The following is a 24,094-nucleotide window of genomic DNA, read 5'->3' on the forward strand; positions in this document are numbered from 1 at the left end:
AAACCATCCCAAATGTGCGCAGCGGCGCGACAGAAGCCGAGCCCGCCCGAGTCTCGGTTTCCCTTTGAAGGGGGCTGTACTTTGTTCCCTCCCGTACCTGCTCCCAGCCGGAGCATAAAGCACGCTGCCTGCTTCAATGCCGGAGCAGTCACCTGCTCAGCTCAAAGGCATCGCACGCATTTTTTACGTAAATGCTGCTTTTTTGGGCTGCGGTAGAACGTAAGAGCCAGGTCGCGCATTTGGTGCACCTGGGAGGCTCTCTGCAGCACAGGTGCGTGGTTTCCTTTGAAACACCTCCTCTTCCACATTTAAGTTGCTTAGCTTGAATTTTACCCATTTGAAAACAGGGTTTTATCCATGGGAAGAGTGGAGGGAAGGTGCTCGCGAGACAGCTGGAGGAGAAGTGTCTGCTTTGAAAAGACGGGCTGCTCCTGGGGGGGCTTTATGTTTGCGTCTGTCTGGGGTCTGTTCATAGCACCGCTGCAGAGAGCAGGGTGACTGCCACTGACACCACCGCTGAAGGCCCTGCCATGCCGGTGCTGGCTCTCTCACATACTTATTCTGAGCCCCACAGAGCCTGTATTTATTTCAGAAAGTGAGCAAGAGGCAGGGCCCAGGGTGGGCACACATCCTCCGGGCTCCGGCTGCCCTCATGCCCGAGCAGCCCCAGGCAGCACGGCCCTGGGCAGGGCAAGGGCTGGTGGCAGGAGATTCCTGCGAGCAGGTCCCCGATGAATGCTCACCCGTGACTGTGCTCACTACCTGCTGCAGTCCTGCGCTCGGTTTGTCTCAGGGATGTATTCCTGTGGGGTTTTGGCACGCCCCTTTCGCAGAACAGCCTGCATGAGGTCCAGCTCGGTTTTGGAGCAGGCAATTTCCTGGCATGCTGAGTTACTGGCAGGTGTCGAGTCAGCTTACGGCAGTAAGAGCTCATTATTTGGTGATCAGAATTTAAGAATTAAAGAAAAAAAGATTATCTTAAACTTATGTTTGATGAGTTAATCATTTTAAGTGGATATATGCTTTATGATTGCATTTCTTAAATATTTTCTAGTATTACAGGGAAGATGCTGGTATTTAAGATAAGGGTTGGTAAGGCAATGCACTCCTTGGGCAGCCTACTTTAGAGAAAAAAGGGAATTTGAATTGCAGATCAGGATGTCATCATTATGAATCAGTGTGGCCAGAAAGAAAGAATGAATGAAAACCTTCTGCATGGCCGAGTAGTTTGTTTGGTGCCCAGGCAATCACATCCCTTCCAAATCAATAGATAGCTTTGTACTCTGCAAATCAGCCTCTGGTAGTTGCGTGTGCTGGAAAAAACAACGGCGCAAACATTTGCAAAAGGGTCAGTGCTGCTCTGCAAAAGAGCTAATAAAATACCAGGGAGCAGCAGGAGATGGGGAGTTTGCTTCTGACAGGTCGGAACGATTTTCATGCTTTCAGATTATAAGATAGGATGTTTGTATATTATCCTGATTTGCCACTATTAACACATAGGAGGAAGACAAAATATTCATCTCAGTGTTTTAATAGCTTATTTATTAGGAGCGAAAACCCCAATATACTTCTGAATTTGTATAAGGCTTTTAATCTGGAAAGAGATACCATGAAATGCGAACATTTTGATAAAGGTACTGTGCTTCTGTTTCGTCTCAAAATATCAAAAATATCAGGCAGTTTTTTTCAGGCTACTGTATCTGTACCTTCTGGGGACAGAGAACATTCCTGAGCCTTTGCAGCAATCTGCTGTTGATCGAGGGGAAAAAAAAGGTAAAAAAAGTGCTGGAGGACCTGGAGTGTTTTAAGCCAGCATGATAGCGTTCCGGTTGCACAATAGGTGCATTATGTAACTTGTCTGAAAGACAGGAGAAATGTTATCTGCTGCTTTCCTATCAAGTGGTTGTAAGAATCCCCGCAATTGTTCACAGAACGCACTCAAGGTGTTTCCCTCGAGCACGGGCGTTGGGGTGGCCGGGGTGAACCCATGGGGCCAGGGTTCATCTCTAGTAGGGCCTGCAGAGCCCTCTAATTAATAGACATTAAATATGCAGCTGTGGCACCCAGTGGGTAAGGATCAAAATGAGCTATTTGATGATTTTTAAAGCATGTGTGATAGAGTTGGTGTGGGAGTAGGAGGCAGGGCACTCGTGGCGAGACCCAGAGGTAAGGGAAAAGTGGCTCCTGAGCGTAGCCTTGGAATTACATTCTTGTATGTCGTGTTGGTTTTTCATTTGGGTCTCTAATGGGGGATAATTATTCAACTGTCTGAGTAGCTATAGGAGAAAAAAAAAACAGGAGAAAGACATGGTCCTTCCCACCCAGCCACCGTTTCATTACTGCCGTGTTCCCTGCAATTATCCACATCAAGTTCAGGATGCTCGAGGGAAAGAGAGGGTTGGAAACGCGAAGTGAGATACTGTAGAAATGGGAGCAGGGACAGAAAATGCAGAATCTCAGATTCTGAGTAGATAGAAGAGAAGCAATAGCACACGGAAACTTTGCTACCAAGTGAACAGTGAATTCGTTTGGTCTTTTTCGACAAAACCAATGAGAATCACACTGAAGGCCATTTTTGGGATATTTCAATGTGCCAGGCTGAGAGCTAAGGAAAAGCAAAAAAGGGCAGGATCACCTAGGGCAACAGGAGCATATTGCCTCGGAATTTCCGTGTGCCTCATGAAATCGTGAACACTTTCAGCTTGTTTGGTGCAAATGGGATGGGAAGCCTGCGGAGGGGCGTGGGGGTGATTGTGAGGGTGGCAGTTTGTTAGACCCAAAGCCCCACAGCGTTGACATCTGCACTGAGATGGCCACAGGCTTGGGTTAAGCTCATTAAGTGAGCTGAGTTTCTCTTATTTAATGGTAAATTAGGTTTCAGCCTGCCCCACGGGTGTTGCTGTTTAATTTAACTTCTGCATGCAGTGCTTTTCAGCGTATGAGGTATATCAGTGGTTTTGTGATGTATAAAGCCTACACGTTTACAATACGGTTGTGATGCTGGGTTTTGTTTCTCCAAAGAAATGGAGGGCAGGATGGAGTTCCGGTCTAGAAACGTCCGCATTGTGAAGAAATGCCTAAAATATTTCCTGATTGGAGTGTGCAACTATGTCCAAAACAACATGCATTCCACTTATAACATGACTTTTGAAGATGCAAATTCCCTTTTTGGGGCCCATAACTGCAGGACTGACATCTCTGTTGGCTGCGTGTACAAGTGGCCATTTGTCCAAGGCCTGCTGTGCAAGCACAGTCTGCTGCTGGGGCTGCAGGTTTGGGTATGGCTATGTATCTGTGTATTTCTCTCCATCCGTATATGTTTGTGGGCTTTTTTCATATATAAGATGCATAAATCCAATCTGCACAGAGTTGAAGGCAAAATAATTCACCATTTCATGTCAAACTGGCTCATTTCAAAACAAACAGACAAACGTAGATATGCAGCAAACCAACTGGGAAGGTCCAAACTATTTAGGTGCTGGTTAACCCTACTCCATCTTAATAGGCACGATTCCTTTTTTGGTGTATTTTAATCACACCTACATTTTTTGCAAAGTGTTTTCAGCGTCGGCCAGTACAGTAGGACATGGATGAATGTTTCCACCTGGGTGCTGGCTGTGGCCTGGTGCTGGTTGATGGCCGGTGGCACAGTCAAGGAGTTTCGCCCTCGGCATCGCGTGTGGCTCTGGTGGATGGTAAAGCACATTCACACCTTGTGGAGGCTCTGGGCAGGGTGGCCGCTTGCCTTTGTTGCATCTGATTTCAGCTGATCCTAAAAGCCCTTCCCTTTGGATGTTGAAGGGAAATGTCTTGAGACATCCCTGGGAGAAAATACCCGGTGAATGGAAAATGTGCCCGTCCATACTGCGTGTTTCTGAATGGCCGAACCCCTCGCTGCCCTCGCAGAAAGCCGGGCAGCGCATCTCAGCCCGTCACCGGAGCTGTCACCTCCCGCCTGGCAGCGGTGCGGAGTGGGCAGGTTCGCCTCCAGCATTCCCGAGCCACCCAAGGGCTGCTGCTGCCGCCGGCGGTTTCAGTTCCCCGTCCTAAATCAGCCCTCCCCTGTCACCACGCGGGCCCCTCGGCGGTGCGGGGCAGGGACCGTGCCCAGTGCCCTGCGCACCGGGGCTGTCCCCGGCAGCGTCCCCGGGGTGGTGGCAGGGGCTCCGTGCACCACCCGGCTCCGTGCACCGCGAGCTGTGCAGGGCTGGATGGTTAGCAGCAGGGCTTCAATGTACATCCTGTAAAATTCCACTTTATGCAGAGACGTACAAATCTGCTCTTGCTCAGAGCCTCTGGATGAGATTGCGGCTGTGGACGTACCTGCTCGGAGGATTTTCCTAGCGCCAGAGCACCTCTCCGACCACAAGGAGGGGGCTGGAAAGGCAGCTAGCGGCCCCGCTTGTAAACACCGACACGTCCCCGGGTGACAGGAACGAAGAAGAGCGCGCCGGTGTTTATGCAGGATGGCCAGCACAGCCCCTTGCAGAGCGCCTGAAGCCTTCAGAAAGCTTCCTTGTTTCTTGCAGTTCGATGTCACTGCTAATCCAGGCCTTTTGTCATAGAGCCCTGCTCCCTCCCGGCTCGTCATCGGGGCTGCTCCTGGTGTCACCGGGACGCGCTGCAGTGACAGAGGTGCCCTCTCCTCCTGCCCCGTGGTGCCACCAGCACCGCCGCGGGTGCGCGGGACGCGGGAGCCTCGGGAAACTCGGGTTCATCGGCGACGGCGGCGGCTGAATGAACGATGAGCGTGACCTGGGAAGGATAAACAGGAACACGGGGATGCTTCTTGAGTTTGGAAAATGCACGCTTTTCTTTTTTTTCTCCTGTGTCAGTGTCATTGGAAGGGATTATACAAATGAGAGCAGGAAACTACAGTCAGGGTTTTGCCAGAAATAGATTTTTTTTTTTTTTCTGATGTAGATGAAGAAATATGGGAGTCTGTAGAGGCTGCTCCACGGCACCCTCACGTTTTGATTGCCAAGTCATTTGCATTCATATATAAAGTGACATCCACCCTGAAATGGGAGTTGACATGTAATCAGAAAGAACAAAAACTCCTGCAAGTAGCTGTATGCCACTGATAAAACTTAGGCAAGACAGAAGCTGGGAGTAAGCGTGAAATGTACTGAGTGTTTTCAGGCGACTAGAAGAGAAATACTGTCTTGGAAGATGTTAAATATTAATATTACACGTAGTCGCCGTCATTCGTGGATTTGGTAAGTGGTAATTTGGTACTTGTGTTTGTCTGGATCGGTGCAATTCTGGTGGGCAAAAGAGCTTGGAAGTGTGCAGCTTTACGTCTGCAAAAAGCGGAGAGGTGTTGGTGAGGCCGTACGTGTTCCCCGAGTCCTGACATTTCCCTGGTGCTTGCTGAGTGTTTCCTTTTGCTCTCTCAGGTCTGACCAGATCTCGATCTGGGACCGCTGGCACCCTAACGCCTGGGGACTGGGGGGCACGAAAAGGACGGGAACTGTTGTATTGTGCTGAATTATTTCTGTTGCAATCTGTCCTTGTCGTGCATACTTCTGAGTCACTTTCCAAGATCTTCATATGTGAGGGCCATTTTTCAGTTATTTGCTTTGCAAGGCTTACTTCAAAACCGAAAGAGGGAGGTTTTTGCCTAAAAAAGCTGCGTGAGAAAATACATTTTCTTTTAAAAAAAGTAAATGAGTCCCTGAAACGCGTTTTCTCTTGCACGCTTTGGTGGCGTTACCTCTGTAACTTTTCCGATCTGCTGGCAGTGGAAGTGGCACCGCAGTGCCCGGAGGTGGCTGCGGCTCTGCCTCTGCCCTGGGCTGGCGGCCGTGGGCTGGGGGAGACGCTGGAGGGGCTCAGGGCTGGGCCCGCGGCGTGTGGTGCTGTCCTCGTGAAGTGTTCTGCCCCTGGACGGGGCTGGTTTCACTGGTGGGGCTCTGCTCTCGGAGTTACGGTAGGAAGTTATCGGATAGAGTGGTGTAAGTGTTCCTGTAGTTGCAGATAATCTGTGTGCTCTATATAGAACTATAGATACCCTGTCAGCATATACAATACCTAGAGAATTCAATATTCTGTAGGTTCAAGGATTATATTTGCTAATCTCGCACATACAAGCGTGTATTCTGTTCTTACATAGAATAAATTCTCTGCGTTATTACTGCTTGTACGACACATTCCGCTGCGGCCCCTCCGCGCTAGGCTCTCTGATGAAGCTGTAGCTCAGTGCGTGTACAGGGTAATGCAAACTCCGAGGTCCTGGACGGCGCCTTACAGACGTGCAGGTGCTCTCCCATTCCGGCACCACACTGGTAGTCGTGGGCAGCAGCGGGTGGCGCTTCAGGGACAGGAGACTGAAGTGGTAAATATTTAGAGAAGAGGAAAAATGCGTTACTGATGCATTATTAAAATGCATTATCCTCGTACGTCTGTCCGCGATGCGGGAAGGAGTTCTGACGCAGTGTCTTGGTCAGGATCCTGGCAGACAGAGGCAACGCCGCCCTGCGCCTGGTGCCCGAGCCGCGCGCAGCCGGCGAGCGAAGGAGCCGAGAGGTGTCCTCGGTGCCGAGCCAGCACCAAACAGCCCCGATACGAGACACAGCAGGGACTGCTGCACGGGCAGAACGCGGAGCAGGCCCATCCGGAGATGGTTCCCTGCGGTTGTGGCAGCGGGAGCTGTGGGCCTGCTGCCGTGCGCTCCTCTTCGGGAGAGCCGCCGCGTGCCGGGGCCGAGGAGCGCTGCTTCGGGCCGACGGGGTGGGAAACGTTTTGCAGCTGCAGCCCGCAGGTGCCAGGGACGGTGCACAGCACACAGCGAGAGTGGCAGGAGTAATTTTAGCTCAGGGAAATGTAGAGCTGAAATAAAGCCCCGCGGCACCGCGATCGCAGGCGTCAGGGCTGTCAATGAGTCGCCCGGACAAGGGGGCCACTGAGCTGATGTGGTCGACCAGTACAGTTTGGGGTGGTTTAGACCAGGCATTTTGTTGTTGTTTAATACATTTTTGGTCCTCTTTTGAGCTTCCCTTTCCTCTGTCCCATCACGCATACACAAACTCTTTAACAAAACTTGAATTAAAAAAATAATGGTGCTGTAGGCTTTGGTGACAGCATAACTGGTCATCAATCCTGAACTATCCAAAATGTATTAATTAGAACAAATCAGCCCAGCAACCGTGCACTGATAGGTGGGTATGCAAGTGAGCAAGCACCTGCTGTACATCGCAAAGGGGTTGTTAAAAACAGACACTAACGGTGTCTGGGATGTTGCTGGGACGGTGCAGCTCCATCCCTGGCTGGATCAGTGCTGGAAATCGTTTGAATAACACTCCGGTTTGGAAGCAAGTAATGTTCCCTTTTGGAAACAAATAATGTTCCCTTTTGGAAACGAATAATGTTCCCTTTTGGAAACGAATAATGTTTCGTTTTGGAACCTCCCTGGTCAGTGCCTGCTCATAGGGATGGGTCAGGGTGCAGGGCAGGGGTGCAGGACGTGAGGCTGGAAGTGTTTTGCAGACTGTAGTACCATATAGACTGACCCTGATTTGTAAATTTGTTCTTGAACTACTTGAATTGAAAATGTTTAACATATCCTTTCAATTCCTCTGCCTTCCTTCTGGAAGTTACTGGGGTGAAACTCGGGCGGTCTGTCTGAGGCTAACAGTGTTTTGGCCTCGATTCATGCAGTATTCGCGATGCCCTTGGCAGGTGTCACTCACTGAAGGGCCCGGTCTGATCCCCGCACCCTTCTCGCTCCCTCGATCTCTGCAGCCACCGGTGGCTGCCCCCATTCGGTGTCCCCTGGGTGCAGCCCAGGGCCGCCCCTGCCCACCGCCCTGCCTAAAACCCCTTTGCCTCCAAGTTACCTGCGGGACCCCAACGATTCGCTTCTCCTCCCGTGTTAGTTCCGTAGCCTTCTATAAATGGGTAGGATCTTCAACAAAGAAACGATTTATATTCACGGAGTGTGTTTGAGGGACGTAGTTCAGAAATCTGTAGGCACAATTTAGGAAGAGAAAGCCAAATATTTTTCTTATGCTCACAAATGGCTGTAAAAAGCAAAAAGAAAGCACTGTTGAAATGTGTCTTCAGTGAAGACAATGCCTGGCTGAAGCGTGATCTTTAACAATAAGATAATTGTGCTTTAATTGGCTCTGAGCAATCCAAAGAAAGACAGGCGTTTGCTTTTGCTGTTTGAAAAGCTTGTTTCAGAGGGGTTCTTGTGGAGAAGTGGCTCTGGGGGTCCAGTAGCCTTCCCCGTCCCAGCACGCTGGGCCTCGTCCCGGTGTCTCTGCCTGCATTATCCAAGCTGCTTCTTCAAGGCAGAAGGCAGCACCTAGAGCAATGGGGCTTCTCTTGCCATAGCTGCATTATCATATTTACATTATTTACTTCGAATGCAAATGAAATAATCTTTGTAACTTTATAACAACAGGAACCCTTTGGATCGCACAGCATCCCAGTTCGATTGCTTCTTGGGCTTGTTTTCGTCTTTCATTAGACTGATGGAATTGTGGCATACTCATATGTGGTGTGATTTCCCTAAAAAGAAAAAGGAGCTAAGAAGGGTGAACTTCTATTAAAACCTTGCAGATATTTTTATTTTCTAGCGTTTATATTGATTGCTACCTAAAAAAGCAACAGAATGTACTAATAACTGGGGGAGGAGAGGGATCCTGTAAAAATAATTAAATCCTTTTATAGGAAAAGCAACGATTTTGCCACCTTGGAATTTTATTTTTTCTTCCCAAAAAAATCAACTTGCAGAATTCAGCAAAGAGCTTCAGTGTTTTAATACACTCGCCACCTGCAGTTTTTAATCCCATTTTCATTGCTAATTGCACTGAACAAAAGAAGACACTCTCTGGGTGAGCCGAACAGTTCTACCGGGGCCGTTGTCTATGGTGCCCTGGTGCGGCGCCGATGGAGCTGCCGCGGGCCTTCGGTCGCATGAACCTGGGCAAGTGCAGCAGCCAAACCATGCTGTGCGGGCCCATGGGTGCCCTGGGAGCCTTCCAGCCATCCCCGTCTGCCTTTTGGGCGCTCACAGAAAGGCAACAAACGCAGGAAGGGTGATTCTGGACTGATCAGGCTTCTGGTTCTCTGGTGGGCATCAGGAATCCTTCTCTTCATACCACACTCTTTTTAAGAACTTTTTTTCCTTTTTGTATCTAGATGCAAGCAAGTGCTTTTTAAGGAAGCAGCAGCATTTCTGCAGAGTGGGCCTAAAGATGTGAGCGAGAGCTTTGTGGGACAGGAATGATGTTTCTGAGACAACCCTGCTGTGCCCTCGGGCCAGCACCGGTGCGGGCTGTGCGAATATGGGTGCGTTCGCTCCCATCCCGGAGTGGTATCCATTTGTGGGATGCATCGCTGGTAGTTAATTCACAAGGATAAAAACGAAGCTTGTTTCTTGGAAAACTTTTCCTGTTTTTTTCTATTTTTACATCCCATATGTAGTTAGTATTTCAATAACTAAAGCGGCAATTATAATAAGCATTAGGGATCACCTGTGATAAATGGGGCAAAGGTTCAAGATGCAGAAGAGCAGCTCCATGCAGCCTCCTTGCCGTTTAGAATTTCCAATATGACCAAAACCAGTGCGGTAGGTATCCAAAATTTCCCTCCTGCTTTCTGCAGGATTCAAATTTCAAGCCTGTTTTTTTTTTTTTCATCATGTTATTCACTGTAACAGATAACTGAACGTTTGTAGCTACAAGAAATCTTTATCCCCGTTATTAACCTCTGTAAAAGAGGTTTATGCAGGAAATCCCGATAAAGCTTTAGAAACAAGCATCTGCATTCCAGAGCATGCAAAATACAAGTGCAAGAAAAAGAACTTCTTGGAGAGGGCAAAAAGTGCTCCTGCCTTCCCGGGGCTGGCGGGTGCTGGCGCCGTGTCTGTGCCTGGACTCGGTATCAGCACAAAACTTGGGTTTGTAACACAAACGTCAGAGGGCTTCAGGGTTAGATAGCTTTAACTGTGCTTTCCAGAGAGCTGCTGGGACTCCTTTTAGCACCTAAACAAAGCATATTAAATACCCCAGATTTGCCATTAAAAGAGAAAAATTTTGTTTTTTTTTTGTTTTGTTTTTTTTTTTCTCTAGGTTTTCTCTAAAGCTTTCTCTCCTGAAAGCTGGAGGACACATGAACCCACAGCATACTCATGATATCTTAGAGGAAGGCAGTAGGTGCAGGCCTGTTAGTGACATGGCAGGGAGCTGAGTCAGTCCAAAGGGCCTGATTTTATTATACAATATGCTTGGAAGCTGTGGATAAAACATGACAGGTTGGCAATATAAAGTAATGTAGTGAAGGCATTATTTGGTGATTTGAGTAACGTGCTTTTGGGGTAGGGGCATAGAAAAAGCAGAAGACTGGAAAAAGCAAATATAGCACGTGTTTGTAGAACTGAATAGGTGGTGGTCTGGGCAATTACTTCCACGGGATTAAAATCTGTCATCATTAAGAGCCTACTAAGGGACGATTTGCCACATTTACGTGCATATACTGTGCTGCCTACACTGGCGCAGAAGCTTTTTGATTTCGGTGCTTGGCCCGCTGTCAAAAGCACAAGCATGAGCAAAGCGCAGCATATGCGATTGGTGGGTTTGTTTACAGAAGCCGGGGAACTGGGAGAGGAGCGGGACTTGACAGACAGTATTTGGCTTTCAGTAGAGCATGAAGTGAAACTTGGGGGATCCACGTCGGCTGTCACGAGGGACATGCTGGGAGAGGGCTGTGAGGGCCCGGCGAGCACTGGCGAGGTCCTGCAGGGAGAGGCCGCTCCTCGGAGCCTGAGGTAACCCCTCACAGCGGGAGGAACTGCTGTCTGCAGAGATCGGCAGAACTCTTACAGCCTAAGCTCAGAAACTCTGAAAGCGTTTGCTTTCCTGCGTGTGAGGATGAAGGCAGCGCTGGAGGAGGCAGGATCTGGCTGGACAAGGTGCTTCCCTCTGATGGAACCGACCGGGGGGCCCCGCAGAGCCCTGAGCCCACCTCACACAGGGCAGGGCCTCGGCTCACGGCACCCCACGGCTGTCCTCCTCCTGCCACCCGGCCCACCGTGCCCCCCTGTGGCTCAAGCCTGACGGGGACGGATCTCCTCGACTCAATGATCCTCATGGGTTCCTTCCAACTCGGGATATTCTATGATTCCTGGCAGAAACCATAGGGCTGCATGGCCTGGTGTGTGAGGACGTTTAGCGGAGTCTGCTGAAAAGCAAACATTACATATCTGAATGCTGCTTTAGTTAGCTCGTTGGTTTGTTACGAAGACAAATAAACATTTTTGGTAAGTTTGTGTGCTGCTTTGGAGGACAGGAGTTCTCTTAAGAAATGAACATAGTGGCCTTTTTTAAAAATTGCCAACATCCCAAAAGGAAGGCCTGGAGAATTAGCGTGGCTGGTAATATCTCAAGGTGTAGCTTGTATAAAAGAGGTAGAACTAAGTTGCTTGAGGTGGTAGCATGTTGGTAATGGCTCCGCTGGCAGGACGCAGGGCACCAGGCCGGCCGGTCGGCATGAGGAACCCACCGTGGGTTTGGTTTTTTCCTTTCTCTAAAGCATCAAGCCCCTCTCCCCATTGATTGCCGCGGCTCCAGCTGCATTGCCCACCTGTAGGAACAGGGCATGAGCTTTACTGTTCGCCTCCAGACAAAGTACAAACCGGTTCTGAGCGCACACTTGGCTTGAATCCTGCCAGAAAGTGGTGAGGAGGAGTGAAATGTCAAGGCTGAAGGGCAAAAGAGCCGCACGCAGTTATTGTGAGCAGGGAGGGATTGTGAGTGGTCATCACTACCCTGTGCTTGGTGAGCAATGCTGTGACTTGCACTGTGTTTGAACAATCCAGCAAGTGGATTTTAAGTTTATTTATTTATTTATTTATTTATATTAGTTTCCATGAAATATCCCTCATTTTGAGGAAGTGCAAAAATAAACTAGTAAAAATGTAAAGGCTCACTGCAGTTACCTCGGCCATAATCCAGTTGAAGTTCCACGTGGCGTCTTGTGGGCAGGTTCTTGGTTGGTATCTCAGTGACTGTGCTGCATATGGTTTTATTTAACCTTTTTGTTAATGATCTGGAAAACAAAATAAACAGCAAGCTAATTAAATGAAGAGATGCCGCTAAACTGAAAAGTGTTGCCAAGCTGGTAAGGAGAAGTAGAGGCAGGGAATAAATGACATTCGTATTGAATGGTGGAGAGAAACTCCAACCAGATGCGGCGGGTTTTAGTACAAGGGCACTCTCTGAAAATCGATAAGGCTGAGAAATAGCCAGGAAGAGAACATTTACAGCTATTTACAGAGGAACAGCATGACCCAAGGAAGGGGCTGGAGTGAAAACATTGCTGATCTGAAGAGCGACAGTGTGCACAGAGGCCAAGAGATGATGATGAACACAGGAGAACGTGGTGGGACTGTGCTTGCTGTCAGCGTGCTGTGTCATAGCTGGCATTTCACCCAGAGGATACACACAAAACGGGTGGAAATCTGAGAACAGGGCTCATTTACAGGAAGAGAAGTGATGAGCAGTATTAGCCTGTTAGTTGTTTGCCCATATCAGTGGTGCACGTGCTCAATGTCATTTGCTGTGAGAGCTGAGAGGGAACCAAGAGTATTTTGCAGGAATTTACGGTGAATTCAAAAGTGGATAAAACTTGTAAAAAAGAACAAAAAATATTTCACTTGTTCATCTTATAATGCACAAAGAGAGGGTGCTTTTTCAGCTGAAAAGTAAACTTCAGTTGTCCTAATGTTCTTTCTAGCAAATCCCTTGTGAAGAGGGTTATGTGTATGTAATTAGAGGTGCAGGTAGTGCTGAAGATGGAAGAACAGGACATGCTCAGGAGTTAGCCTGAGAAGCTGGGGGGCTGCTTTCCCACTGTCAGTCTCTTCTATGGCTTACCCAGACATCTGCTGTACAGCTTGATCGCTTGTGTTATTCACTGAAAAGTGCAAACGAACCACCCTTAGGTGGGGCACGTAAGCATAAACACCACATACATGATGTGCAAGCATGGATGGATCCCTTAGAGCAAACCACTGCTGTCTCTAGCAGGTTTGCTGGAGGCCAAGAGGCTGGTTTAGTAGCAGGAAATTTCAACTTTTCATTCTGCTTTGGTGTGCATCTTGAGTTAGGCTCCATCAAAGCAATACACCATTGGCTTTGGTTCGGTAGGGCACACCAATTTTAACTAGATGATCTCTTTCCTTTTAATAAGTTGTATCAGACACCTGCACTTGTTCCTTCACGTTTCTGTCAAAGTACTTGCATTTTGCTCTCGAGATGGCAGGTTTTAGCTGCTGGGTGTGACAGGGCTGCCCTGTGCTAGCCCAACCAGAAGGGTGTGACACAGGACTGTCATCCCAAAGCCCTGCGGTCGGTGCCTGCGGGGCTGGGTCTGTCCGACCGAGAGGAGGTACTGCCAGTCTGATATAGCCCAGTAAAATGTTTAACAGCTTTTGTTTTTATGCTATGACCACATGAATCCTAAAACCCCAAATCTGTTTCATTTAATAGTAAGTCCCTCATGGCTAATTTTGTATGCAGTACACAGAGTAGCATGACTATTCTGGGATATGATCCCAGTAACAGTGGTGAGTCATCAGCCGCAGCAACAGTAATGATATGAGGATCTATTTATTACTGCTCTTCTAAGCTGTGAGCTCTTCTAAGCAGTGAGTTCATCTAGAAATTATGTAATTATTCCTCCTGGATGATTTTTCTTATTGGTTTGTAATTACAAAACATTCTCAGAACACTTCTGTATTTTAAAATTAAGTCCTCAGAATGACTTAATGCAAGAAGAGCGAAGAGATTAAATCTTACCTTGTTTATTTATTTTTTTTTTTTTGCAAAGCTATTTAGAACATCATTCACTAGTTCAGTGAGTTTATAAATAAATGTTTGGGGTAGAATCACTCAGTCTTGGAAATGAGTCGGTGGTGAAATTCCGTGTAGGAGCTCCTGGCTCCTCGTGTCCTGGGAGGAGAAGGGCTGGATCTGTAACTGGTTAAGGAGTTGTCCTCATTGCCTCCCGATTCCCAGCTCTCCCCGGAGAGGGAGGAGGAAATCACGAGCTTTTAGGGAACGCACGCTGCCACCCACGTCCTCCCCCACTTTCTGCTTGTTTGCGTAAACAGTTCCTTTGCCAAGCGCTGCTTCGTCCGTGTTTCCCCAAGAAAAAGCAGCACTGCTGCTCTGCGAAAGTGAGGGGCAGGTTGCTGGCAGGAACCCTTTCCCAAAAAAAGGAAGGTGGTAACTAAGCCCTTGGAGCCCCCGTGTGCCGGGGGAGCGTGGCAGGGGGCTGCTGCCAGTCCCATGTGCAGCCCGTGGGACCCAGAGCGGAGCCGGCGGGGACGCTCTGCGGCGGCGTTCCCAGCCTTGGTTCCCTCCCGTGCAGCCCTTCCCAGCGGTGTGTCATTCTGCTTTGCCTTGGGCCCCCTGGCACCCGTTCCCACAGCCCCCGTTCGGTACGTGCAGGATTTCTGATCGCGCTCTGCACCGCCAGCAGCTGCGGAGGAGCCGGTGCCCGCTGAGGAGGTTCCCCCCGTACGGTGTCGGTCCCACAGGGCGCTGCTGTGCCCGGGTGTTCCCACAGCCCGTGCCCCGAGTCACCCTCCAGGATGGCTCCTCAGCCTTGTACTGCACGTGCCAGCAGGGTCACGCCAAATTTCTGGGGACTGCAGACATGGCCCCCCCTACCCCTGCAAAGACCTAACTCAGCAGTGCCTCAGATGTTGGGACTTACACCAGCAGAGGAAAATCAGTAAGAAAAATATATTCAGAACTGAAATTTCAGGTCGTTTTTTCATTCACCATTAGCTGTGGGTCTGCTTTACTCATCTCTGCTGGGGCCACCTTGCCCTGGTGGCTCCGGCAGCTCAGAGGGGCTCCTCCGGTGCCGCTGCAGGAAGCTCGGGGTGAAACCCCCTGCCCGGCACCGTTTGTCCACTCCAGCAAAAGCGCTGGGTGACCTCAGGAGGAGAAGGAATGAGTCTATGCTGACGGTAACTCCAGTGAGCTAAATTCCTGGTTTTACTGGCAAAGCACCCAGAGGGTAGGCACGTGTCGCTCTGCTTGCTTGCAGCTGTGTCCGGGGGCCAGGAGCCGGTCGGTCTCCTGGCGAACTTCTGTGGTGCCGAGGAGCAGAGAGGAAGGGGTTTGATCTGCATGCTCCATTACACGTCTGCAGTGACGGGCCCTGGAGATCAGCACACACCGAATACCAAGGGTGCTGGTGCTGAGCCAGCTTGTCTGGTCCCTCAGCACCACCGCTGGGCTCCCCGGTGCAGGACACCGGAGGTGCGGGGCGCTGAGCCCACATGCTCGTGGCTCAATTTGGGACTTCGTGGTGAGGCACTCGGGGAAGGAGAAGTTTGCTGGAGGAAAGAGGCAGCCAAGGAGCTGCTGTACCTGTATCCGGCTGTGTGGAGTGCATGAAAAGGCATTCTTGAAAATGCAGAGAATAAATATGAGCTGAATGAATAGCGTCTGTGAGTGAAGTTCTGAAGTGGGTATGTATTGAATGGCCTAGTTTCGCTGAAGTCATAAAGGGCTGCCTACATTTGTTTCATCTGTAAAGACGATAAATTGTTTGGAGTGGAGTCTAGGAGAACAAGCTGACCCCCTTTTGCTTTACTGCAACGAAATTACACAGTGCTTTAAAAACTGCTTTATTAAGCTCTACGCTTACTGCAGGTTTCCAAGACGAGCTTTAGCACCGGTAGAGCAAGCCCAGCTAATGAGACCAGCTGATGGCTGGTGCCATATTATATATTTATTTCAGATTAAATGTGTTAAGAACTGGATTCAGAAAAAAAAAATTCTCAGGGGGAAACACAGAAAATTGCCAAAGCTGTAGCAAAAGTATTACCTTCAGTCAGGTTTGACGTTAGCATAACAGCATGTGCAGTGCAAGTAGTGCGCTGCGCGCTGAACAACAAAACCCGTCTGCTAAAGCAGTCTCGAAACCTGCATTAAGCTGCGTGTGCTTCAAGGGACCGCTCACAGAGGTCATCTCCGGGCTGGGCCCGTGGGTTGCAGGTCCCCGAGGGCTGTCTGGGGTCGGGCTGAGCTCCCTGCGTGGCCACAAGATGCTCGGCTCCGCCGGTGGGCGCACAGCGGAGGAGCGCGCGTAGAGAAAGGGGCACTTGCCAGGTATCGACTGGCTTCTCACAGGACATTTTGCTTTCCCCGTGGGCACTCCTGTGCATCCGTGGATTAATCCTGTAAACAGACAAAATCTTTGGAAGAGGAGTAATTCTGCAGCTCTGGGCGCCTGTGAGCACGGCCTCTGTGAGCACTCGGCCGGGGACACCGACGGCTCCAGCCCAGCACCGGGTCCTTTCACTGCTCTGGGCTGTGAACTTACCAGTCACACGCCTTTGTTCCATTTAATATCCTTTACATGGCTGCGTTTTCTCTTCTGTTATTAAAAAAGAAAAGGAAAAGCTCTCATGGGCATGAATGAGGATTTATATAATAGGTTGCAACGGCTCCATCAAAGCCATTGTGCTCTATCTTGTGAGTATCTATTTAATCAGCGGTTAAAAAAAAAGGTCTTATTTGTGCTAAGTGATTTTTCTTAGGTTGCAGCAAGAATTTCATCCTCTTGTGAAGACTGAGTGCACCAGTCCAGCTACTCTAGACTTGAATGCTGCTATTGAACTGTCTTTATGCTGGCAAGAGGTTCAAGTGCCCCAAAAGGCCATTCAGACGGTCACGGAGCTGCTCCACGAGTCTAGGAAGGAGCACTGCTCCTGTGTTAACACTGTGACGAACCAGTGGGCTTTATTAACTGATCAGTTAAATTCGACAGTCATTAAGCAGCTCAGTTGTGTTCATCCTCATTCCTGCATCGTGGATTTGCTTGAGAAGCTGTATCCTTCCTTAGGATGCAGGCCACGTGCCTGATGAAGACTACATAGATGCCATGAACATAGAAAATATAGATTTATATGAACAAATATACAATAGGAAATAATCAGTATACAAGGACTTACATGTAAAAATATCTTTTTTACTTTCCCCTTTTCATAATTTACAAAAGCATGCAAGGTTTCCTATTGCTTATTGTTAAAGCAGTGTGAGTAAACCCTGGGTGTCATGTTCCCATATAGCTCTTTAAGTGTGCACAGTATCGGCTAGTACAGTGTTAAATCTGACATTCCAGATGTTAAAATATTCCTAGGACACATTCTAAACTTAAAGCATTAATTTAAATGCAGTTTAAACAAAACTCACATGTTTAGTTGAATTGTGCTCAGATTACAAATGAGCCTGCTGCAGCTGAAAACTTTCCATGAGAGTAACCTTGGAAATACATATTTCAGCTGGAGATGAGTGTGTTTTATGTACTCCCCGAGTGACTCTTCTGGTGGAAGGAGAGCCATCGGGGGCCCATGGTCGTGGTCTCAGGCTCTCAGTGGTGGTGGCTCTTGGCTTCCACCTTGCAATGAAAAGGGATGGGAGTTAATTCTACTTTTGCTTCTGGAGACTAGTGCGAGTATACGTTTAGATAGAACTTGAGCGATTTCAATGTGTGGCTGTTTAACAGCACACAAAGTGCCTGTATTGTTAGATTAAACTGTTGAAAACATTTCTTACGATAGCAGGCTAAGAACCTGAAGCATACCCTGCAAGGACGCTGAAGCCATCACGAATAAGACGTGTTCCTACCAAACACCAGGAATGAATCCCTGCTCTTAGGCAGGGTGACCTAGGCATGGCACATGCCCTTTGCCTCTCCGTCTCTCCTGCTGTGCGTGCCGAACAGCCTCCCTTGACCATTTAAAGTAGCAGAAGATGAAAACCACGAACTGTTCGGGGCTGGCTCTGCTGGGAACAAAAGGGCCTGACACGGAGGTTTTGTTCTGCGGTTGCATCTCGCAGCACCCCGCTATCTTGTTTGCTCTTCACATGACTTGCCACCAGGTCCTTGATATCTGCCTGGTATTTTATGTTCCCCTCGGTCAGATGTTTCGCTCGGTGACGCCAGGTTATTAATATAGCATGTCACATTTTATCCCGACGGACCGGTACAAAGGGAATACCCGTTATTTCCCTCCCACCCTCTGCCTGTAATCTTGATCTTTTCCAGACGCTGCCCGAGGCCGGCAGGCAGGCAGTGCACGCTCCGGCTCACCCCGTGACTGATTGCTTTCTTGGACGCCATCCAATTCCGAGTCCGCAAACACATTTACAGGAAGGTTTTCTAACCTGGGAGCTCGGGGCTGGCGGCTTTCGTGCTGCAGGGAGAAATGAGCCTGATTTCTGCCGGAGGTCAGCAGCAGCCCAGAAAGCGAGGGGCAAAGTTTCAGAAGCTGCACTTCAGCCCGGCTAGGGCGGGCAGGTGCCCCCGCTGGCACTTCACCCCGGGAAGGGTTAAAAGCCCTGGGGGCTTCCAGCAGCTCCCCACTCATCCCAGGTGTTTTCTCACACGTGTTTCATCGCTCAAACCAAACAATTTTCTTTTCTCCCTTGGAGTAATTCATCTGTCCGTACTATTTTCTTGTTTTGAAACCGTTAGTTGCAATTTTTGTGCAATTCCTCTTTTTTTTTTAATGGACCCGTTCTGCCCTTTGATGACTTCTACCAACTCACCCTTCATTAGCTTACTACAAACCTCCCTAAATACAATAATTTCTCAGGGTGTCTAAATTCTATTAGCGGAAGAATGGGGCTTTAATTGTGATGGCTTTGAGTCTTAAGCCGCAATCAGATATAGTGATTTTGTGTCATGCCTACACATTTATGCTTATTCACACTGAAAACTTCACCTACTGCATTATTCGTAACGGCAATCAATTGTAGCAAGCTCTCCACTACTTTTTTTTTTCCTAATCTCCAAGTATTTATGGCTGCATTGCTGCGTTGTTTGCTGTTACAGGCCTTGATGACTTATGGCTGCATCTGGTTTCTTGTCGTGCGGGGCCGTGCTGTATTTTCCTCTGTGCTCCCACGTCTCTGTCTCTTTTGGACAGAACAGCGTTGTGATTTGCAGCAAGTGACCCCAAAATAGCGATTCCAGCAAGTGCTTTCCAGCATGAAACAGGTCTTCTAAGAGATTGTTAATTAAGTAAGATCAAAATGAGCCCTGCAGCAGGTCTTGGGAAGATTTGCAGGTCTAGAGAAACCGAGAGTGTTACTACGGGACGTTTTGGGTGCCAGCAGCGCGCTCTCTGCTGCCACACCAGAGCTTTTGAGAAGCAGGGCATGGACGAGCTGGGCCAGGCACAGGGCTGGAGCCCTCCAAAGGGTTTGCAGAAGGACTGAGCTTCCCTGAGGAACTCAAACACATGGGCAGCTCAGTGCTGTAAAGATGCAGAGTGCTGCAAGCCCAGCGATGCTGCAGAGGAGGTGTGAGGTGGCTGAGAAGCTGGATGTAAAGGCACGTGGCACGTCAGACTTGTTTTGGGATGGGGAGCAAGCTGCAAGGATGTGAGAAAGGTTAAAGCCATTAAAAAAAGAGAAATAATGGGTATACTGTGCAATGGGTAATGACGTTTGCTGCCTCCGTGATGTGTTTTGCCATCACCAGCTGGCAGGCCCCTCGGGACCAACACTGGGGCCCTGCCATGCTCAGGAAGCCCTCGCTTTTCCCACGCGTGTTCACCGTGTCAGCGGGCTGCAGGAATCGGTCGCTGCCAGGGGAAGGTTTTCCCCTTGCTGCCCACCACTTGTGGCTTCTTTTCGTGTTGAAGGAGGATTTTCTTCTGGTGGACCCAGTTTGCCAACACAGAGTCATTAAGGTTAATTTTAAGGCATGGACCTGAATAGCAGAAAGTGAGAATCTGAGAATGGGATGGGATGGGATGGGATGGAGTGGAGTGGAGTGGAGTGGAGTAGAGTAGAGTAGAGTAGAGTAGAGTAGAGTAGAGTAGAGTAGAATAGAATAGAACAGAACAGAACAGAATAGAATAGCTCAGCTCAGCTTAGTTGGAAGGGACCCCCAAAGACCATGGAGCCCAGCTGCTTGGCCACCCTGAGGCTGGCCCCCAGGCCCATCACGTTCACGAGGGCATTGCCCAAACGCCTCCTGCACACGGCCAGGCTGCCCTGAAGCGTGGTCGGTGTACTTGGCCATTTGTTACATGCAGTGTCTTTTGCTGCTGATTTAAGAGATGACAAGTACAGACATTTGAAAGATCTGAAGCAAGTGAAATCTTGCTGAAATGTACCCAACCAGATTAATTATTTTTGTGGAGGGCTGAGTTTAATAATCTGCATACCATTCGAGGACATTTTATTGTCCTTTTGCTGGCAGGAACACAGCCACCAGTTACAGGAATAAATCCAAAAATCAGGTCAGATAGTTATTTTATGAATCAAGTGAAAAGGCTGGGCGCGATTCTTGGTGCAGCAGCTTTCCACGCAGTCGCCAGTTGACTTTCAGGCATTGTAGATGGGCTGAGGGAGGTTTAATAGGTTAGTGCAAAAAAATGGTAAATCTTAGGACTGTCTGAAAGGCTTTTCTGGCTCAGCTGCTCCTCAGCTTGGTGGCTGAGGTGTTTTTGGAAGGAGAATGAAAAGCCCTTAGGAGGTGGCAGTGCTGCCTGTGCAAAGAGTGGTCGTGCATGCTGCCATTGTACACACCCGTCGTGCACACTCCCGTCGTGCACACACCGGCCACGTACACACCATTTGCATTTTCGTTTTGCTGGTAATGAAAGTAGGGAGGGTGTCTGCTGTGTTTGACTATGCCCTGTGTTTCTGAGAGCTTAATGGCAGTGAACCATAGTAAGATGATAACGTAGCCGGGGATGTGCATTTGGGAAAATAACAACTGGTTTATGAAATTCAGGCTTTCTTCTGTAGGGGGCTTAACCAGCCACATGATGTTAACTTGTTAGAGGATAATGTCAAGCTACTTATCTGCAGTAAACACGAAAAGGATTAGGTTTCTTGGAAGCCTCCACGCTAAAAGAAAATCCAAACTCATTTCTGCCTCCCTCGTGCTCTTCGCCAGCCGCACCCAGGGCTGTTGCAGCCCCATCAGAGGCTGCAGCCGTGGGCACGCCGTGGGGCAGGCTGGCTTCCTCTGGTACTGCTGGAGAAAAAGCAGGAGCAAGGAGAAGCCACAGCCCTGGTAGCTGAGAGTTTGGGGCAGCGCTTGCATCAGGCCTGGGGCAGGGAGGTGGCACAAGGAGCCACCGGGGCTGTGCCTGCGCTTCTGTTCACCTCCTGGGCACGGGTGGAGGATGGCTGCGGGGCAGGAGAGCTGCTGGAAGGGTGAGCTTCTGCGTCCAGGGATCACCAAGTCAAAGAACAAGCATTTTTTTGCTGTGTAATACCCACAGAGGCTCAGTAACGCGTTGCAGCAGACGACAGCTTGTGTTACCAGTGCTCCAGCAAGCCCCGGGGGACGTTCTGCGCCAGGCGGCGGTGAGGGGGGGCATGGAGAGCTCAGGAGCCGTGTTTCAGGGGAACGAGCGTTTGGCCTCCAGGGATAAAAACCAGTCAGGACCCACACCAAGGACACGCCTGGTGAGGGATCTGAACACTCAGGAGGCCCCTGAGCAGCAAGGTGTTCTCGTGGTGGGTCCTCGTGGTGGCACGGCTTGGCTCCGGACCCTCCCACGCTTCTGGGGGGCAAGCTGCTGGTGTAAAGGTAGGGACCCAGACCCACTCGGGTCGTCTGTTCTCCTGCCCAGTTTACCCAGTTGCTCCTGAGCGTGGGCCGAGCTGGGAGCGGCTGCCTGCTCCCTTGCTGGCTCAGGGCAGCAGGTGCAGGATCGGGCCCCCCAGTCGGCGGAGCGCCGTGCCTCTGCATCTGTATCGGCTGTCAGCGTGCTCGGCGCAGGCGTGCCCAGCCCGCGCGCCCGAGCCCGCTTTATTAAGTGCTGGTGGTTTCAAGCACAGCCCTTTCTGCGCAGAAGATCGTTCAGAAAAAACAGCAAGCTGTTCCGATAATGGGAAACAGGTGCACGAAATTAGATAGCAGTGAGAAGCGGTCGTGCTTGTGCAGATCTGAAGATGTAAGAAACGGCATTTCTTCATCGTTCGTGGTCTTAGAATTCCAGCTGAATATCTTTGTGACAAACAGGGTGGTAACGGTTGCGAGAGGATCTTTGTAATTAGCAGATTCTGCCCAAACGTCCCGAAATGCCGTGTTTTGGAAATCCGTTCGATGCCGTGGTGAAGGTGGGGTCGTAGCCAGAGGCTCGGGGCTCGTGCCTCAGGGGTGAGCCCGGGAGAGCGGAGCAGATGGGAAGCTCGGGGAGAGTCAGTGCTGTCATCCTGGGGAAACGTGTAAATTCCTCGTATGAGCAAAGCCCACACAGCCCTGCCTGCCTGGCTCCGCAGTCTGAAATGCGTCTGTCCTTGTGTTTTATGTTACAGATTTAGAAGCAAAGCGCGAGGCTGCGTGGCTCTCACGGTAGCCATTTGGCTTGCAGTCTCTATTCAAATGCCTCCGAACCCCACCTCAGCCACGGAGCCATTTCTGTGTCCCAGCCTTAACCCAGAGCTCCCCACACGCCGAGGCTCCCAGAGGGAGCACGTTTGGGATGCCGCCTCTTCCTTGTGCCACCCCGCCGGGAGGTTCTGTGCCAGCCCCCGCTGGGGGAGGCAGAAGAAAGGGCTTGGAGCCGCTGGCTGTGTTGGAGAGGGCGCTGGGGACCTGTCCTCGGCCGCGCACGCTGGCAAAGACAGCTGGAAGGCGAAGGGGTCAAGGCCCTGGTTGGGCTTTTCCCCTATGGCAAAGGTCTGCAGCAGTTTTTAATGTAGAGAAATCGTAGTCAGTACTGCCAGACTGCAGGATTTGGGCACTGGGGGCTTGCCTTTGCTCATTTTCTTTGTTTTCCGGAACGGTGCATGGAGGCTGCCGTGTCCCACGGCTATGCGTGATTCCTGCCGGCGTGTTGTTGCGTATTTCCTCCGTTCGCCCTCCGTGCCATAAAATCCTTCCACAGGTCTCCAGCCAGTGCCGCCGGCTGCTCGGGGAGCGAGCCGCAGCTAACTCCTGCCACCTGCTGCCTCCCTCCTCGCTCTTCACTTTGTTCTCATTCTCCTTTCTTTCCTAAAAAGCGCAGAGGGATGGAGGAGAGAGGCCTGGCCGCCTCACAAAGCACCTCGCTGGCCCGGCCGTGCCACGTCTGCGGCGCTCGTTCACGTGCAAAATAGGACAAAAAGGGGGAATGCCCACCCTCTGAGGGGATAACTACAAAATCCTGACTAGCTGTCGCTTCTGGTAGGGGGATCCTGTGTTAACTCAATGGCTGAGGACATGGTTGGCCAAGCACCGGGTCAGGCCCAAGGAAGGGGAAGGGGTGGCAATGCTCGGTCTTGAGAGACCACAGATGCTGCAGAAATCTGGAAGACTTGCACGGGGCAGGAAGACTGCTTCCTGGGGAGCTCTGTGTTGGCCAAGGTCCAACGTCCCTGCTTCTGGCCCGGGTCACAGGGCACTGGGGCTCCTTCACCTCAGGCGACGAAACTTCCTCCGAAGGCACTGAAAATCCCGCAGGGCTTGGGTGGCAGTTCCTGTGCCCGATAGGCTTAGGCCGGCAGAGAACTTCCTTCATGCTGAAAGAGGGATAGGGGAGGGGAGGGAAGGGAGAGGAAGGGGTGTGAACATCTCCCACCACCTCGAGACAGAGAAGCCATACAAAGCCAGATTTTAGGTGGATCCCCTCCGTCCACTGCACGTGCTCTATTACTGCTGTGTAGTCTTTGCAAAAACCCTTTTGCCAGCCTTTCCCTCTGCCTCCCTCCCTTCACTGTTACACTTTTTAAAGCTTGCATTTTACCTTTTCCTCCCAAAGTGTTTGCTGATGCCTGTCAGCAAGTGGCAGGTACAACAGCAAACCACCAGAAGCGGCTGTGCCCAGCGAAATGCTCAGGTTTACCTTGATGCTGTATTTCCATTTGTGTTTGTAAGCTTAATGTTCATGATAGAGGGCATTTGTGATAAAATGTTCTGAGTAATCAGAATTAATTTTCTGAGTAGGTATGGATTAATTATCAGCTGGTAGCAGTTTGTAGATACAGTTACAGCGCTGAGTTTCTTCTGTCAATTATTTTGTGGGCAGAAATAAAGTGTACTCAAGCAGTCGTTGGTAAAAGAGCAGATAAAAAAAAAAAAAGGTAAAAGAAAAGAAATTAATTGAGCCAGG

At 49.9% G+C, this 24,094-nt stretch overlaps 1 protein-coding gene across 5 annotated transcripts in view; it reads left to right on the forward strand.

Moving 5' to 3' along the window:
• Positions 1-24,094, forward strand: part of PDE4B (phosphodiesterase 4B) — a 192,326-nt gene that overhangs the window by 107,795 nt on the left and 60,437 nt on the right. The window contains exon 1 of one of the 5 annotated variants that reach the window (XM_040565352.1): positions 5,085-5,219. The exons of the other annotated variants lie outside the window; for them this stretch is intronic. Coding sequence (XP_040421286.1) covers positions 5,173-5,219 — 47 coding nt within the window. The 5' untranslated portion in view covers positions 5,085-5,172. Of the gene's footprint in view, positions 1-5,084; positions 5,220-24,094 lie in introns of those variants that run through there. 5 annotated transcript variants of the gene reach the window in all.

The sequence above is a fragment of the Cygnus olor genome, chromosome 8 (genome assembly GCF_009769625.2).
Source record: "Cygnus olor isolate bCygOlo1 chromosome 8, bCygOlo1.pri.v2, whole genome shotgun sequence".
NCBI classification, from domain to species: Eukaryota; Metazoa; Chordata; class Aves; order Anseriformes; family Anatidae; genus Cygnus; species Cygnus olor.